This window comes from Onychostruthus taczanowskii, unplaced genomic scaffold, assembly GCF_017590055.1.
Source record: "Onychostruthus taczanowskii isolate IOZ18803 unplaced genomic scaffold, ASM1759005v1 scaffold1, whole genome shotgun sequence".
NCBI lineage: Eukaryota > Metazoa > Chordata > Aves > Passeriformes > Passeridae > Onychostruthus > Onychostruthus taczanowskii.
Genome location: NW_024496525.1, coordinates 16,173,472 through 16,192,012, shown reverse-complemented (window position 1 = coordinate 16,192,012; position 18,541 = coordinate 16,173,472). Strand labels below are relative to the sequence as shown.

General features: G+C 35.1%; 1 protein-coding gene across 14 annotated transcripts in view; it reads left to right on the top strand.

Moving 5' to 3' along the window:
• The window catches only part of RALGAPA1 (Ral GTPase activating protein catalytic subunit alpha 1), a 130,874-nt gene that overhangs the window by 49,898 nt on the left and 62,435 nt on the right, over positions 1-18,541 (top strand). For 12 of the 14 annotated variants that reach the window (XR_005952598.1, XR_005952569.1, XR_005952585.1 and 9 more), the window contains 11 exons: positions 310-434; positions 2,524-2,740; positions 3,893-4,069; positions 7,321-7,473; positions 8,974-9,167; positions 9,292-9,390; positions 9,500-9,655; positions 11,080-11,208; positions 12,195-12,320; positions 13,509-13,567; positions 15,575-15,683. Coding sequence is in view for 5 of the 14 variants with exons in the window: in XM_041403903.1 (XP_041259837.1) it covers positions 310-434; positions 2,524-2,740; positions 3,893-4,069; positions 7,321-7,473; positions 8,974-9,167; positions 9,292-9,390; positions 9,500-9,655; positions 11,080-11,208; positions 12,195-12,320; positions 13,509-13,567; positions 15,575-15,683 (1,544 nt within the window). In the remaining 9 variants the exon portion in view is untranslated. The remainder of the gene's footprint in view (positions 1-309; positions 435-2,523; positions 2,741-3,892; positions 4,070-7,320; positions 7,474-8,973; positions 9,168-9,291; positions 9,391-9,499; positions 9,656-11,079; positions 11,209-12,194; positions 12,321-13,508; positions 13,568-15,574; positions 15,684-18,541) is intronic. The other 2 variants (XR_005952605.1, XR_005952573.1) reach the window with 1 other exon arrangement.

Sequence of the window (18,541 nt, the reverse complement as noted above, 5' to 3'; positions counted from 1 at the left end):
ATATGGAGGAAGAACATATGCTTTATCCTTAAAACAAGCATTAACAACTTTGAGTAGTGCTTACCTATAAGCTTCCTGCTCTTAAAGGTGGAATTGGAAATCAACTAACCCCTGCTTAGTGGGAAGAAGAAGCCATACTAATTCTGAAAGTAGAATCTGCTTTAAAAGAGGGACATTCTTCAAATGCATGTTTGGCAATTTTGATTTTTGAATTTCTGTTAACTAGCAGTTTTTTTTCATTTGTTACATTTTGTTTTGAAAATGTCTTGATGTGTTCTTTACTATAAATGGTTGTTCATTTGCTTTTAGCTAATAGAGAGGACATGAGTCAAAAGCTGCACCCTATTGATAGTGATATTGGCAGTAGCAATACAAATGTTCCTGACCTCATGGATGAATTTATAGCTGAGAGACTCCGCAGTGGTAATGCACTGGTAAGCCTTTAAACTTGCTACACTTCAATACTTAAGTCTCCGTATATGTGTGAACTTGTCAATGACATGATAAATCAGTTCACTAAAAAGAATTTCTGTGGCTTTTATGAAGAATTAAGAATATTGCTTAATTATTCCTTGCCTTTGGCATAGATTCTTATCATTGTATATAATTTGTGTTTTCATATCTGTTGAATCTTCATCGTGGAAGCAATGTAGAAGTTAGTGTCAGATGAATAGTCTCATTGAATGAAGCAGCCTAAATTGCACCTGCAAAGATGCCTGCCTGTACATAGACATTTTCGGAATGCTAGTTTAAATGTAAATTTACAGTCCTCAGCATGGCATGTAATTGAGTAACATGCTGTAGTACAGTACTGTTCTCTATAGGTATAGTCAATGCAACAGACCACAAAACTGTTCAAATATATATTTTTCTTTATTTTTGTATTTCACTTCCAAGTGTTGAATAATTTCTTGTAAATAGTGCTCTTCTAATCAAATCAGCTTTCCATTTGCTGCCTTCTTACACTTTTCCAAAAGCATCATGTTGTTTGGAATGGCATTCATAATAAGTTTTAATCAATTTTAAATTAAGAATTTCTGGTTACTGTTGAGTGCTTACAGAAGGAGACAACTGATTTGAAGAATTAAGTGCTTATTAAGTAATAAAAAAGGGAAAATACTAAAAAAAAAAGTTGCAAGTTAAGAACAGAAAGGGTAACAATTTAAAGATACTGTTTCAAAATGGTTTAGTTCCTTTTTCTTTAAAGTTTTCAAGGTCATTTGAAGACATGCTCCTGTAAGACATATTCCTATAGAAAATTGTCAGTAGAGAAGTTGGTGACAAGAAGGGACAGAAGAAGATTCTTCAAAGTTATTAAAAGATTATTTTTCATCATCTTTTATAATATGGAGTTTGTCCATATGTATATTTTTTTTCTCTTTTGTGTTGAACTCATGCTTATAAAACTTGATTGTTGGCACAAAGTATTCTTGTTAGTAAGTCTTGAGTTGCACAACAAAATGCTAACTTGTAGTCTGTGAAAAAGGTTAACTTAGTCTGAAAATTAATAAACCAGAAATCATCACATCTGGTTCCAGAAGAAAGGGAAGGATTACTCTTTGTTTGGAGAAGTAATACTTTCCTCAGGTAGCAGAAAAGAGCTGAGATAAGTTTGAGTAAATACTGAAACTACCAAAACTATTGCTCATTTTTTTCAGTTAGCACACAACAGACATGCCTCCTTAAAATAGTACCAACTTACTAAGATTAATTTTAGATTTCTTTATCAATTGAATGCTAAAACCATATCATGAAAAGCTTATTAGTCTGAGTTATCCTAAAATTAGTAGTAGAGTAGTAAAAGAATGCAGAACTGACTGGGCCTGCTGTAAAAGGAAGGCATCTTTAGTCTCATAATGCATACAAATTTCAAGCCATTTCATAAAACGGCATTTCTACTTCGATATCTCTTTCTCAAGCAAACTGTGCTGTCTGTGGAAAAAAAAAGCCTTAAAGAAAGACTTCAAATAGGCCACCACCTTACTTGTAAATGAGCAAATCTGCATGCCTTACTTCTGTTATATGTAGTCTTTTGTGTTCCAAACCAGTACTGGTGTGGTATTTTAATCATAAGATGATCAATGCAAGAATTAATAAATTAATTTGCTCCTTCTATAAATTAAGTTTTTGATTATAGTGTGGTGGCCTATAGGCCATTGGGTCTGAAATCATGATTTGCAAGTTTTCTTTAGTTATTTAGATGTAATGTACTTTTTAACTATTTTGCTCTCTCATGTCTTACCTACCATGTGGCCCATGCTGCTCTGAGTCTCAGACTTTTACAATATGTGTCCAAAAATCCACTGTGCAGATAAAATTTGTATTTATGAAATTCTGTGGCTACATAGGTTCTTCATTTGGGGTTTGGAAAGTCTTGGTATTTAGAATGATAGCAATTTCTGGTTTAGGTACTTAAGAACGGTTTGTTACATTCTGATTTCACCAAATGTGGGACTGTTTTTTCCATTTTATGTAAATAAACCACCCAAGATTGTAAGATAATTATGTATCTTCAATGTTTAGAATGTGACAAGAAGAGGAAGCAGCCCTGGCAGCCTGGAAGTTCCTAAAGACCTTCCTGATATATTGAACAAGCAGAACCAGATGCGTCCTGTGGATGACCCAGGTGTGCCTTCCGAGTGGACATCGCCTGCCAGCGCGGGCAGCAGTGACCTCATCAGCTCAGACAGCCACTCCGACTCCTTCAGCGCCTTCCAGTATGAGAGCCGCAAATTTGAAAGCAAGTACATTTTTCCAAAAGTAATAGCATTTTTGATTAATGTAGTGCAGATTTCCTTTGTTTTATCTGCTGTTTTATTTTTTCCCCCCGGATAAAGTTGTATGCCAGCGGTTTTCTGTCGAGAGAGATTATTTTGATTTTCCATTGAAATCATTAGCAAGTTAATGGAACAAGGAAGGTTCTTACAAGAGGCTATTGTTTTTTTAGTTATACCAAAACAAAAGAGCACTGGAGTACTACTACGCAAAGAGGAGAACATAATTGACCAGGAGTTAGAAAGAAATATTGTAACCTCTGTGGAGCGTATCTATCTGTTTTGCACAAAATATAAAAATTAAAGGTTATTTATTTTGGAAATTATTTTAATTCTTTTGGAAAGTGATTAGGTAAAACTTGAAGAATGGCTTCTGATATTTTTACAGTGGTCTTTGTGTAGCTAGAGGTTAATCAAGATATTAAGTGTAATATGGTACAGTTAGTGTGTTTTGTTAAAATTAGTGTGCTTTGTTTAATAACATAATGCTTTTCATTCATTTTATTTATCTATTCCCACTCTTGTTTAACAGAAGGGGTCATTATGGCTGGTAGGAATTATGATATCACATATATATAAGATAAAAATAATATTTACATAGAATTTTTGGAAGAAATTACAATTTTTATATATGTCTTCATTATGCAAATAGTCATGGCATTTAAACCTACATTTCAGCCTGACAGTTTTTTCGTTAATGTTGAGGACAGCATCTGTTGGTGTCATTTGCTGTAAAATTTTCAGTTTGATGTTAGTGCTTTCACAATAAACTTGAATATTTCTTCCAGCTTGTAAATTTTACAAATAAATTCCTTAATGTATGATTGCATTATTTTTGCGTTATTCAGATGCAGATGCACTTACAACAACGAAGCAGAATACAGACGGGCAACAAGAATGTCTTCTGCAGACACCAATTCATGGGTTTATGACAGGAAAGAGAATATTCTTAATAGTCAATACTTTCTGCTGTTGTATTTTATTTAAATTTTGCAACAGTGTGCTAGTAGCATAGACCATGCACATTCAAGGTTTCTGTTTAGTTTGGCGGTCCTGGGGTTTTTTCATATTAGTGGTATTTTTATGCTGTAAGTTAATACACTGCTTTCCTCATACAGATTTCAACTTTGGCACTGAGGCAGGGACACCAGCTTCTACTGACGTTGATGCAATTTCAGGACAGCAACAAAGTGCCGAGGAACAAGAAGTGGCCAGTCTAACTACACTCCACATAGATTCAGAAACAAGTAGTCTCAATCAGCAACCATTGTCTGCTGAAGCTGCCACTATTACTGGTAAAGTAGATTTTTTAAAAAAAAGTATTTATTTCAGAAATTTTTCACCCATCCTGAAGAATGCAACTTCCAGCTTCTGCCAAGAGTCTATATTCTGTTTAAGATTATTCCCTTATTTCAATTATTTTTTGACTGCTATTGAAAAGTAATATGTGAAATAACATTAGTGGAAAACCTTTGTCTGACTTAGTTATCCATGGTCCTAAATGTACTTTAAACCCTTCATAAGAAAATCTGTAATTACCAAGAAGAAACTCTTACAACATAATGTATGCTAGATCTCTTACAAATGTCCTTCTGTTACTGGTAGTTAAATAATTAATTTTCATGAATTGTTTTTGCTTTGGAAGGTTTTCACAGTGCTCCTTTAAACATGGTATCATATTGAAGTATCTTGAGATTCTTTTATATGCATCCATCTTAATATCTCTTTGTATTGTCTGTTGTGTAACTGAGAGGCTTTATTATGCAAAATGTAACTTATTTAGCCATGTAACATCACTTTGTATTTGTATAACTGAAAAGTGATGCAGTTAACCAAATTTGAATGGGCTCCTGTGTGAAAGAGAGAATGCTTCTCTATGAGGATGATCTGAAAGAATGATCTCTTACTAGATTTTGTACATGAGAAGTAAAGATGCCCATAGTCATTTTCATACTCCTTGTTCCATAGCTCTTATACACTACCATTCCTGTTGCAACCCTAGTTGTAACAAGTAACAAGTTGCAACAATTATCTATATTTCTATGAAAGCTTATACCTACATATTGTGTCTTGTTCTCTGTTAGAAATCAAACTCTGCATTTTCAGAGATATGGAAAGACATCTTTACTTCCTCTGCCATAACTTTTAAAAAGTGCCCTTCTGCTGAAAGAACCATGGTACTGGCTTTCATGGACATTGTTGTTCAGCTTGTTCCACAATGTTCAGCTTGACTTATGTTCTCTTCATCTTTCTATTTGCTGTGTGCTTGTTGAAAGTCTTTGCTGTAGATCTGTTCTTTTTCTGTTTGTATGTTTTTATATGTTAATGACTTCATTACTGTTTGTTATTTTTGTCCAAGTGTGCACTATAATTTAATTGATAAGATTGCAGTTAATGACTGAGTTGTCTACTGAGAGATTCTGTGGTTAACTCTTCTTGCTTGAACCACTGTTTTAGAGAGGCAGCTCTTGTGTGTCACATGCCTTTAGCTGGGTTTCCTGAGGAAACAATACTTGTGCAATTGTTTTGTCTATCTCTGACTGTTCCATGCACCCAACAATATTGCAGCCTATTGTCTAATTTTTGCTAAATTGACATATAAGAAATCAAAAGGATGTTATTTTCTTGATGTTTTATGAAAGGTAGGCACCTATCTAGTGAAAATTGCGTGCACACAGACTGTCATGATGGAAGCTGCAATGTGAATTTCACTATATTAGATGCCAGCAAATGAATGTAGAAACTCAGCCTCAAAACGCACTTATAATAAATAAGTTTTCAGTGGTTCTGCTGATCAGAAAACTACTCTTCCTGAATCTGAAGAGTTTTGGAAGGATAATACAGTTTTGGTATATGAGCATTCATATACATATGATAATACATCATATTCCAAGTAAATGATAAAGTTGACTCTTGTCTGCTGTTTACTAGTCCTAGGACAAGTTGTACCTGTGGAAGTCCCAGTCAAAGTCGGATCCACGTATGCTGGAGTATCTTTTAATGACAGACTCCTGTAGTTCTGTAAATTTTCCATAATTGATTCTGTCCATTCTTTTCCCTCCTTCCTCTGCTCCCTGCCTTCCTTGCCTTCTCTTTCTTTCCATCTCATTCACTTTCTTTCCCTTCTATCCCACTCTCTCTCAGTTTCTCTCGTCCTCATCACTCTTTCTTGCTCCTTTTTTTAACTACTTTCATCTGTCCCCAACTAATGAGCAGGATGGAAATGAAGTAAGAAAATACTTCTTTGAGCATCTTTGAAGGGTGTATTTTAGTTTATCTCTGTAAGCATGTGGAAAACTGCTGGTCAGTAGCAAGTCGCATGAGACAGCAGTGTGTGTGTGAAGCAGTAGTGTCCCTCTATCCTGCATAGAGGTGTTGATTTAAATTGATAGTAAAAGCTTCATTGTCTTAGCCATTTAAACGAGATAGAGACCTTTGCAGTTTAACAACATAATAAAGATTGTTTTCTGCAATTTCTATTCTGATAATAGTGATAACATTTTCTGTTAAGTTCTTTAAACAATTTGTTCTCTTTATAAAAAAGAGCACTTTTCTCAAATGAGAAATTTTCTTCAGTTATTCTCACAATAATTTGGGAAAATTACTATTTAAAAGACTCACTTTTCAATTGCTGTCCCTAAAGTTCACTTGATCACTAATACTGAACTTTACACATAATATTTTTGTGTCTCTGTTACATTTATCTATTAAAATTAATAGGAATTCTTCCATTTTAACATATGCTGATGTGTAGAAAAGTCTGTCGTGAATATTCATTCTCTTTGTCTGCCATGTGACTGTTCTGGCTGAACTCAGCTATTTATAAGGATCTTTAGACAAATTCAGGATGTGAAACATAAGATAGTACAGAAGAAAAATACAACTACTTGCTCCTTCTCCATAGATCACACAGTGGAGACCACATCATTGTGTAGACAGGTTGCTCAGAGACAATTACAGAAAAATGCCTTTGTAGCACTATCATTCAGACACTTGTGATTTCCTGTTTTACAGGAAATAACACCCCTCTGACTATACAGAACTTTCCCATCCTGTGGATTTTCTCAGCTCGATCAGTAGATAAACACTGAAGATTATCAGTTACTGATTTGAGGTTTTATTTATATATTAACTTGCATGCATCTATAACCCTGGAAAAACATTTGTTCCAGGAAAATTTTTGCTTAAACTTTCTACTAGAGAGAAATTTAGGTGAGGGAATGTGATGAGAAATTTAGCTGGTTCAAAACACTGAAAGTGATGCAAAACAACCACATTTAGAATTATTTGGACCTAAAATAGAGGTCTGCTAGTCCACTTACCTGTCTGATTTTGATGTTCATCTTTCAGTTTTTCTGCATGTACTTTGTTTTCTTTCAGAACACCACTCACAGGAAGATCTGCTTACTGTTTTTTACTTTTCTTGGCCCAATTTGATACATAAAAGCAGCTCAGTTCTCTGTTAACACTGTATTTAGACAACATATCAATAGCTCAAGAAAATAGAAAAGGCTTTTAAGGTAACTGTTAAAAATTACATTTGCAGGCTCTGAAAGTGCTTCTCCAATCCAATCAGCTCTTGGATCCCGATCACAGACACCCTCTCCTGCCACCCTGCATGCAGATCATATTGAGCAGAAGGATCTGCAACTGGATGAGAAGCTCCACCACTCTGTTTTGCAGACGCCAGATGACCTAGGCAATATCTGGAATAGAAAATACAAACTTGTTCTTTCTTTCTTTCTTTTTTCTAATGCAATGTAGTGAAGTAGCTAGTATCACATGAGTTGTAAACAATCCTGTACAAGGCTATTTCATCTGCACTTCAAAAATATTTAATTACAGTGATTGCTTTTAAAAGTAAACAAAAACCTTTTGCATTTTAACCTGTATTTCATTGGACTTTTTGGCGGTGGATTAATAGTTCACATATTAAAATTGTTCTTTTAGTTGCTTAGAATTGTGGCAACTGAATCTAGCATGTGGTCCTGCCATGGACTGTTTTATCATTGATGAACAAATAATAAGATATAATTTCATAATCTTATCATTTCTCCTTGCAAGTTTGGTTCATTTCCCTTTCTTATCTAAACTAATTTGTAATTACATCAACTATCATAGCTATGGAATTCTAAGATACATTTTCTTTGTAAATGCGATATGAATATTTCTCCCACATTTGGTCTCATTGAAACAAAAGAGTGTCTGCCATGTATTTCAGATCCTATTTCTTTAAGTAGCCTACTGATGGACAGAAAGATCATTTTGCTTTGTACTTCAAAATCTACAGCCTAGAAACCAATAGTGTCTCTACCACAGTGGCCCAGAAGTTCAAAAGAAGAGGCTATGTGATTAGGCTGGATTCAGATTTAATTTTGATTTGGTGTGCCTGTAGGGGCTACAAAAGTTTCAGAAGAACCCAACGAATTATCCACCTGAGGGGGCGGAAAGACAATTCTGAATGCCTGCTGCTCTCAAGCTGGCTCATTTTCTAGTATTTTGTGGCTGTTTAGGTAGTTAAGCGTGACCTGAGTAGACTTGAGCCATCATAATCTATTGAAGGTTTCTTTATATGGACAGTCTAGATTAATCATCTTCCACTTTAAAAAGAATGGTTTTTCATGTAGCACTGATGTGCAGAAAGAGCTAGCTGTGTGTTAAGACTGTGCTGCTAGGTTACTGAATGTTCCCTCTCCACTCATACAAATTAACTGTTTAAAAGACAATAGCTAGAGACAAGTTTAGTCACACTTCAACTTGCAATAACATGCTTTCCTAGTAGATTCTGAAAAAAATAGTTTTTATGTATTATTAGGAAAAATGTAAAGTTGAAAGATAATTTTACTTGAAAGCAGCCAGGTGGGGTTCTGGAGATTCATTGACTTCAAGGAATGTAAGAAAATACTTACAAGAGGAGTGGCCTTACTAGGTCCATCAGATCTGTATTAGAGCTCCAGCAGTGACCTTAAATGTTATTTCATGGAAGAATATAAGAAACAGGACAGTTCTTCCTCTAAAGAGTTTATTATAGACAAAGCTTAATATATACAGTGTTGAGGTGGCTGAATGGGTAGAAAATAGCTTATTCTGAAAACCCAATCATTCAGTTTTATGAGGAGTGTATATTTAATAGTTGTATCAGAACTTTTCCAGCTCTGGAGAGGTAGATCTCACTATACTTTTTTTTCTTCCATTACAGAAACTAGTGAATTCCCCTCAGAATGTTGCAGTGTGATGGCTGGGGGAACACTTACAGGATGGCACGCAGATGTTGCTACTGTGATGTGGAGGAGGATGCTAGGAATTCTGGGAGATGTCAACAGCATAATGGATCCAGAGATTCATGCCCAGGTTTTTGATTATCTATGTGAACTGTGGCAGAATCTGGCCAAGGTAAAGGAACTGAACCTTTTCTCCAACCTGACCTGCTTGGGTAGGATTTTCAAAAAGAAAAAAACACCACCTGATATATTTCCCATAAATAATTCTTTTTCTGTTTTGTTTTTAATAATTGCAGATAAGAGACAATCTTGGTATTTCAACAGACAACCTAACTTCACCATCTCCCCCAGTTTTAATTCCACCACTGAGAATTCTAACACCATGGCTCTTCAAGGTAAATTTGAGCACTAAAATATGAAACAGAAATAAAAGTTAACATAAGTGTAGAAGAGTGTTTAATGTAATTTTTTTATTTATGAATAATAAATATTGTTCTAAACTAGGCAACAATGCTGACTGATAAATACAAACAAGGAAAGCTACATGCTTATAAGCTTATTTGTAAGACAATGAAACGAAGACAAGATGTTTCTCCAAACAGGGATTTTTTAACTCATTTCTACAATATAATGCACTGTGGACTTCTTCATGTTGATCAAGTAAGTTAATTATTAAATTCAAGATAATATAAGTGTTTTGACTGAAAATAAAATTCTCTCCTCAAAAATATTCAATTTTCATCTGAGTAATTTAACTTTGTTTTGGAAATTAGTGCTGTGACTGGTACTTTTTCTAAAAAGAAAACTTTGATAAATGATCCTCGTGCTCTTGGTTGTATTCAGAAATGCTTTTTTGTAGTCCGTTTCAAGCAAATATGAGGGCAGAAAAGGTACTCCCTCATTCTTTATTAATTGTATGTTACAGATTGAAGTATTCAAGAAAGAGAAGGAAGCAGATCTCTCTAAAGTCTACTGTTCTTCTTACTTGCTCCCTGATGCAACAGTTTAGCTAGTAAATTGTGCTCACTACATTGGAGGACTTTGTTTCTACAGCAAGTATAGGAACCAGCAAACTGAGATGTACTGAGCGTATCTAATCAGTGGGAGTAGACCTTTTTTGTAGGTTTTGATATTAAGAAGTCTGAAAATATTGTATTTAAATACTTTTTAAAGGTTTGCAGAAGTGTAAAAAAAGTTTGGTTTGTGAACATTTTTGAGGAATGATTATAGGCATGGGTAGATCAAAGGTTCAAGCAACAACCCTGTTTTCTTTAACTGGGAAGAAAAGAATTAGTCCAAAATTATTCCATAGATGACTATGAATAGGAGAGGCCTCCAGTTTCTGTCCTCTAACAACCATTAATGCTGCTTTTCTTGCTGGATTGAAATCCTCCTATGACATACTGCTATTTAGTTGGATATTACTACTAGTGGAGACAGAAGGGGAGGGGTGTCTGTCTGTAGACTTGGGATGTTTTTTTACAATTAAAGCATTTTGTACTTTTTTCAAGTACTTTTGGAAAAAATTGCAACACATACAATGATTTTTAAAAGTGCCTCACCAAGTCCACAAGAACATAATATGCTGTGCTGATTAACTACATACCAGAAATGTTACAAAACACTTTATTATCTTCCTTCAAATTTTGGTTCTATATGGGTATATGTAAGAGGCTAATACCTTTTTTAAAGCTATAGTCAGACAATACTTGATGGAGAGGATTAAGCAGTTCTTAAGGTATAATACCTGGTTATCTTTCTATATCTTTTCTGTACCTAATGAAATGAATGGTTAATCAGTTACAGAACTCTTTAAAGCTGACTGTAAATTAATAAATGAACTATTGTCCAAGCTTAAATTGATCTATAAAGTATACCAAGTTTACTTATGTTAATATGAGTGTAGTTAAGGAATTTATCTTTTTGTGCTACTCTTCTCTCATTAATGAGTGTCCTACTGGCCACAATGAGTTTTCTTTCTCACATTTTTACTTTCTACTTTTGATAAATACATGCCTTTTTTCTTTCATTTTTCATTTGATTTGTGTTGATACTCTTCCTTTTTTCCCTTTTCCTTCTGCGAGGATATTGTCAATACAATCATCAAGCACTGTTCTCCTCAGTTCTTTTCACTTGGTTTACCTGGTGCTACCATGCTTATTATGGATTTCATTGTAGCAGCAGGAAGAGTGGCTGCTTCTTCTTTCCTCAATGTAAGTATTCATCATTTATGGGTGAGAAAATTTGAGAGAATACTGAGCAGTATATTTTTCTTTTACTAGGGTGTTAAATTGATCCCAGAATTCAATGTAGTGTTTATCAAATACAGATAATGTTAATGATTTATTCTAGAGCACTACACATGCCTCTTCAGAAAATATATGAAGAATGCAAAAATTACTGTTGAAGCAGAGAGTCTTATTTTAGAGTTACAAAATTGTGACTGCCATTTTTCTGTGCTTGAAGATGTTTTAAAGTAAATGTCTATTTTTAGTATGATTTCATTTTAAAAATGTACTTTTCCCCCCCATATCTCTGCTATGGAATGACTTTTATGATCGGGCTTGAGAACTCAAAAGTGCTAGTGTTTGCACTATTTTGATTTTTTTTCACATTTCTGATTTTGTTACTCAGGCAAGTTCAGCCTTATATAGTAATACTGATGTGATTACCTAGGTGGTGTTGGCTGTGCATACTGTACTCTCTCAAATCTCCCATAGTCTCCTCCAACTGTGAATTTTGACTGTTTCTCCCATCAATCCCTCTCTAACCAGTTGTGAAATCCAGTCTTCCTCAAGGTACTTATCTGAAGCCTCTGTCAGCTTCTTACACTCTAGCCTTTCCTGTTCAGCAATGCCTCATGTCACATTTAGTAGTTTTCCACGTCCTGGTCAATTAGCTGAACCTAAGACCTGAGCCCAGTTAGCAGCTCATTAATTTGTCTGTAGTATTAACAATCCTTCTGCCTCCTTTTTACTGTCTTGGAAGATGAGAGCATGGGTGTGCGTGCATGAGGAACAATCCAAGGAGCTGAGGTCTCTGTTTACTCAGATTTGCAGGAGCTCACAATTTCCAGGAGAAGGGAAATGGCTATATACAATTTCAGCCATCATTCTATTTTAAGGAAGCTAAAAATGTCAGCTTTCTGATTGCAATAAGAACATATATTTCTCTCCCCCCCTTTTTTTTTTCTTTTCAGGCACCCAGAGTTGAAGCACAGGTTCTTTTAGGATCTCTAGTCTGTTTTCCCAATTTATATCGTGAACTACCCGCTCTTCACCCAAATATTCCTGACATTGCTGTGTCTCAGTTTACAGATGTTAAGGTAGGACTTCTAAGAATATTTGGCTGGTATTCTGTTAACCAAATACATGCCTAATATTGTGCTTTTGCAGAAAATATTAAGATTTTAAGATCCTAAAATTTTTTGAAAGTAATTTCAAATAGATTGTAAGACCCAAGATCCCATGAAGTCTTGTCAAACTTTATACTTCTAAACACAAGTTATAATAGCTATTAACTTAATAATTATGCTTGTAGAAGGAAATGATACATTATCTCACTCTTTCAAGCCTCCTCTCACTAGGGTGATGTGCAGGTACCACAGATTTAATTAGCTGAGACAAGAAGGTTGAGAGGTTTAAGATTCATTATTTAATTTATTAAGACAATTCTATTTATTTCACAACTGGTGAAATCTGCCTGTGTTCCTAGGCTTTAAAAAATTTCTGTACAGCAGTGCGTTTGTGCGTTTCCCCTTTTCTTCAAAAGGGAAATATTAATGGAGTCCTTACCTTGTCTATCATGACAGTTAGGTAGTGTGACAGTATACTGAAACTGCACAGAGCTCAGTTTGTGTGTCTAAGAAAGGCTCGCCTAAAATTTTCCAAACTGTTTCAGTTTAGGGAGAAATGATGATTTGAGAGCGGCTTTACACCTTGCTCCCATTTAGAGATTGATGTTGAGTTCCTTCTTTCACATTTCTATTGTAGAATGGCTGTTTACATGAATTATATTAAGGGCAGCCTACAGTTTTCGGGACATTTCACTGTCATTGAGTCACAGTTCTTCTTGATGGCAGTCTTAAGGCACTGTAGGCACTTAGCAACCAGTTGAAAATACTTTTAAAATCAATTAAACTTTTAAAAAATGCTTGTGTAAACCTTAAAAGATTCTTTCCGTCGTACCCTTTAGCACTACTCAAGATAGCTTCAGGGGGAGTCCTTTACTATTTCTTTTTTACCCTTGATATTTCATAGAAATGCTTTGACAAGAATTGGATACATGGCTCATCAGCAGAAATTAGGACAGTAATGTGTAGGATTCTTGGGGTGGCACAGTAACAAGTATCTTGGACAGGCTAGATGTTTGGGGTAGTGGTAAGCAAACAATTCATCTGACTGCAACATAGAGACTCAGCTAAGCAACATGCCTGTGTGCACTGTAATAATATTTTGATGCTTTCTGTGATGGAATTACATGTAAATCAGTGAGTATTTCCTCTTCATTTTAGGAACTCATAATTAAAACTGTGTTGAGCTCGGCAAGAGAGGAGCCATCTGGTCCTGCACGGTAGGCCATACAAAAAGACCTTCTACATTAATAGATTCTTTTCTTTATTAGACTGTTTTGAGGTGAATATATTGGAGATCTTAAAGTAAAAGTTTGTTGCATTTTATTAATGGTTTTCTTCACCACTGTCAAAACTGTGGTCCATTATGTGAATTTGAAATTGTTTGTACTAGAGATATTAAATGAACAAACTGGGCTGGTCTAGTCCAGTATTCTTTCTGTGATAGTGGCTGATAGGAAAGGTTGTAAATAAAGGTAACAGAATAAGCTTTCCTAGCCTACTCTGGTATTCAGCTCGGGGGTTTTCTGGACTAGAGAGGTATTCTTTACTTTGATTAGGACAAGATCATTTATGAGGGAGGGGTAGTTTTTGGGGTTTTTTTATTAGACCACATTATTTAATTTGAAAAACAGGATTAATCCAGTATACGTGAGCCCTTACGATGGTATGGACAAGAAGCAGAAAAAAACTGAGCTAAGCATTAAACTAGGAATGGTTGTTCTGATGCTTAAACCTAAGCATTTTCATCAAATAAACAACTCTGGAGAGGATTATTACCAGTTTCCTCTTCTGTTTCTTAATTTGATTAGGATTTTATTCCTCTGTACCCATCTTCAGAAGTATTGAGTTACAGTCGTGTATATGGGATTGGAACAGGAATCTCTAACGCCAACCAAGGAGGAGTGCATTTGTGTGCCTTATATATTTAGAAAGAGTGAATATATATGTCCAACTAATATATTGTCATTTAAAAATACTAGAAGTACGTACCTGAAAAGGTACAGTTCTGGAAAAATCCACATATTGAACCTTTAAACAGTGTTTTTGAAAACCAAGAGCAGTTTTCATCAGCCCACTTACCTCTTTCTTCATGTGAGCTGATAATATTTCTCAACACAGGAAAAAGAGGGAGTATCCTGAGATCACATTAATTTAATTTTTTGTGTTACAAAACTGCTTTCTAAAAGGCATAACACTCTCCACTTTGCAATTTTTCTTTCAGTGACAATGTACAAAATAGGGTGGTTTTACACTATAATGTGCAATTAAGTCTTGTATGTATTTTTGCAGTCTGTAAGCATTTTTTTGTGATTCTGTGTAGCCTTAAAATCCCTTTTCTACAGCACAGGCTTCATAGCTGCTTCAGTTTCTTCTCTTGCCTACAGTTTTTCCTCCCCAGATGTAATGCATTGCAGGTCACATGACCAGCTTTCTTGTTGTCAGTTTTGGCTTGCTCTCCAATTTTATCCAGGATTTTGAATTCTGAAGTTGTTTCCAAAATATTTGTAGACTGTGTTCCTGAAGAAAATAACTAATGGGTCAGAGATGGCTTAAGCTAGCTCCTTAACATTTCTGAACAAATTTCATCCATCTGCTGATTTGAACACATTTATCTAAATACTCTTTACCTTTACACTTCTTTTCTATTTCTATGAAGAAGAAATAACATGAAGAAACAACAAAAGTTAATGTACTAATCATGCTATGTATACAGTCTCTAGGATTCATTTACTCCTCCTCTATTCATCCTTGTTTATTGTCCATCTAAAACAATGAGAATGTCTATGAGAGAGTAATATTCCTCTCTCATCTCTGTGTCTCAGAAGCTCTAAATATGAGCAACCTCTTGTGTTAGGAAAGAGGAAGCTTCCACCCCAATTTTTGCTTTGTCTTAAGAAAATATAAGAATTTCGCACATGTTGATTTCAGGTAATATTTTTAATCAAAACACACACAGAAATGCAGGAGTTCTTGATGTCTTTTGGATTTTTTCATTGCTCAGATGGGTGCTTCCTCTGCCCTTTCCTCTGCCTTCACCAGCATACCTTGGATTTCTTGGTAATTTTTAAATAAGTTACAGCACTAGAAAGATTTTTGTGCAGTTGTTTTGGAAATACTAAAAACATATTTGTTGTTACATCTTTATCAAAACTTATTGAATCATAAAAATTACACATTCCTGTAGAATGTTTCTCAACAACTTGTCCTCCAACATTGTTTTACAGATGTGTTGCTCTTTGCAGCCTTGGAATTTGGATCTGTGAGGAGCTAGTCCATGAATCGCATCATCCTCAGATCAAGGAAGCATTGAATGTGATATGTGTTTCTTTAAAGGTGAAAGAATTAAATTTTTACATATATTACATATTTTACGTAAATTTTTATGTATATTGCGTTTTTGTGTAAAGATACTTTGCATTTTCAAAGTCGTAATGACATTTGAGCATCCTTACTTTGCAGTCTCATTTGCCATCCTTACAAAAGAGAGAATTCAGTTTAATGAGTGGATCTCTGAAATGTCAACATTTCTTTACCGTTGTTTAAGTTTGGAGAGAATGATGTGCTGTGAGAATAAGATAGTGGATCTTTATTTTAACACAATCACTAGCCACTCTAACCTACCACAGTATTCTTACAACATTCTGTGCATGTTCACTTCTGAGTTCGAGTCATTGAATTATGCAATATTACCTCTTAGGCCTGGCTAGATATTTAGTGAGAAATGCAGAGTACTTATACTGTATGCATGGAAGCACCAGGAATGTTTCATTTTGCTGTGGCAGAGTCCTTTTCTGTGCTTATTCCAGGAGCTGCATTTTTTGGCTTTTTTTTTCTTTGATGAGTGCTTTTGTTTTCGTGCTATTTTAAATCTTATTTTATAGAATAATTAGGATATTACTAAAAACATCTTGGTTTTAAGCAGTTTTCAAATTTGCATGTTTGTGATCAATAGCTTCAACTTTTTAAATGCTTTCCAGTTTATCTTCAGAACCTTTCTATGTGCTTTTAGTTTGCATCAAAATTCTGTGAATAGTCTAGTCTTTCTTTATATACAGATTAATAAAAATTAGAGTGTACACCTGTTACATATGTCTTCTGTCGGATGTTGGGGATTATTATTTTCTTTTAAGCAATGGGCATATGAAAAATATCTTAGCAGATCAGCTGCTCACATCTGGTGAAGGAGGATTTGAGTCTCAGTATAAGGTAGCTGCAGGGCTTTTAGTATTAGACTCTAAATTGCAATTTCCTGTTTTGCAAAATCACATTCATTCTTTGCAGCTCCACTAATACCCTCTTCCAGTGTTTTCCACTCGGTTTTTAATAACGCTTAACTTTTGCATTTTATCAAGTTCCTGTGCAAGTTTGGTATAAGGCAAATGACGTTTTATCTTGCTGCTTCAATTTATCATTATTTGAACTATTTTTAATCCTGAAATTCGTAGTGATTTATGTTCTTTTTCTCTGACATATTTATTAAACAAATTATTTGTATCTCATTTATATCAAACATAAATTACTTTCTGAATGAGAAAACAAAGATCTTTATATTTCTTCTTTGCTTTTCTTTGTGTTGGCAAAACCATCCAATGCACATTGTCTTTTTTTCTGTTCTGAGCAATGGTATACATTCACAATTGAGTTTCATAACGAAATGAAAAGTTCATTAATTTGTCATGGGAGAAATAAATTAGCTCTAATTTGTTACCTTAGCAATCTCCTGGCTACCAAGTAGTCAGAGGTTGGAACTCCCAGGATGGATTATTTTCTTATTTTCAGGAGAAATGAATGGGTAGGGAGCTATAGGCCTAGTCCAACTTACTGATAAGTTCAATTGAACTAATAACATTGAATAGAAATGTTTGCAGCAATTACATGCTTATTTTTGAAATACCAGAAGCATATTCAGAGCTGCAGTTCAGCAGCTTGCTTTGGACATAGCTAGTGCTTCTCCCAGCTGTGTGGCAATATCATTCTGTCTACATTAACCTCTGCTGGATCTTGAGCACAAAGGATCTAACCAGCCATCCAGACCTGTGATTTTATTCTGCTTCTCTGAAAAATGCTGCAGATACATCACAAAATTGTGTTGTACAAATTGAGTTGTATGAGTGCTAAACAACAGGTTATTTTCAAGTATGGACAAGGTTAAATTCCTCATTTAACATCCAGAAAGAATGGACCCTTGCAAAAATTGACCTTATGGTAAGACTACTTTTCCAAGAAAAACCCTGAGAGTTGGGAAGCAGGAAAAATGCCAGTTCATTGGTTTCTTTTTCTTTCCCCATCAAGTGAGTTCTCAAAAATTATGTCCACAATTTATGCTACTAAATATAAAAGTGGTGAATTCTTATGCTTTATGTTACAGGACATTTTCCAGAGACAAAGAATGGCAGTGGAATGTTTATGGCATCATACAGGTGTTTCCATGCCCCCCTCTGAAGGTTCTTGTAAAAGAAGTCAGAACCGAATAACTGACTTGAAAGGGGTGAATTGTTTCATTATCTGATCATTATCTGACATGTAGTCAGTGAGGCTGCTTGAGTTCAGGAAAATGTCCTTCCAGAACCCACAGCTCTCAGGACTGTCTGTTCTAAGGTGCCTGAGTGTTTATCGTGGTCTAAGCCCAGCTGGAAGTTAAGCATCATGCAGCCACTTGGTCAATCTCCTTTCTTCCCACCCTCTGTAGTGGAATGGCAAGGAGAATCAAGACAAATTTTGTATGTTGAAATGACAGCAGTTTAATAATCAAAACCAAAGTAAAACAGCATAATAATGGCAAATGATAGCAATGATAAGAGAAAGGAAAGAAAACCCAAGTGATGCACAATACATTTTCTCACCACCTGCTGACCAATATCCTCTTCCCAACCCAGACCAACGCCCTTTCCAGATAACTCCCCCAGTTTATGTACTGGGCATGATGTCCTATGGTGTGGAGTATCCCTTTGGTCAGTTCAGGTCACCCATCCCAGCCAGGTTCCCACCCAGTTTCTTTTGCTCACCTTCTCACAGACACAGCATGAGACGAGAAAAAAAAAAAAAATCCTTGACTTCTGATAAACAGAACTTAGCAAAAAACAAAACATTATTGTGTTATCAACACCATTCTCACTCCGAATCCAAAACACAGCTCTGCAAGAGCTGCTGAGAGGAAATTAACTCTACCCTAGCGACAGCATTCTTTTGAA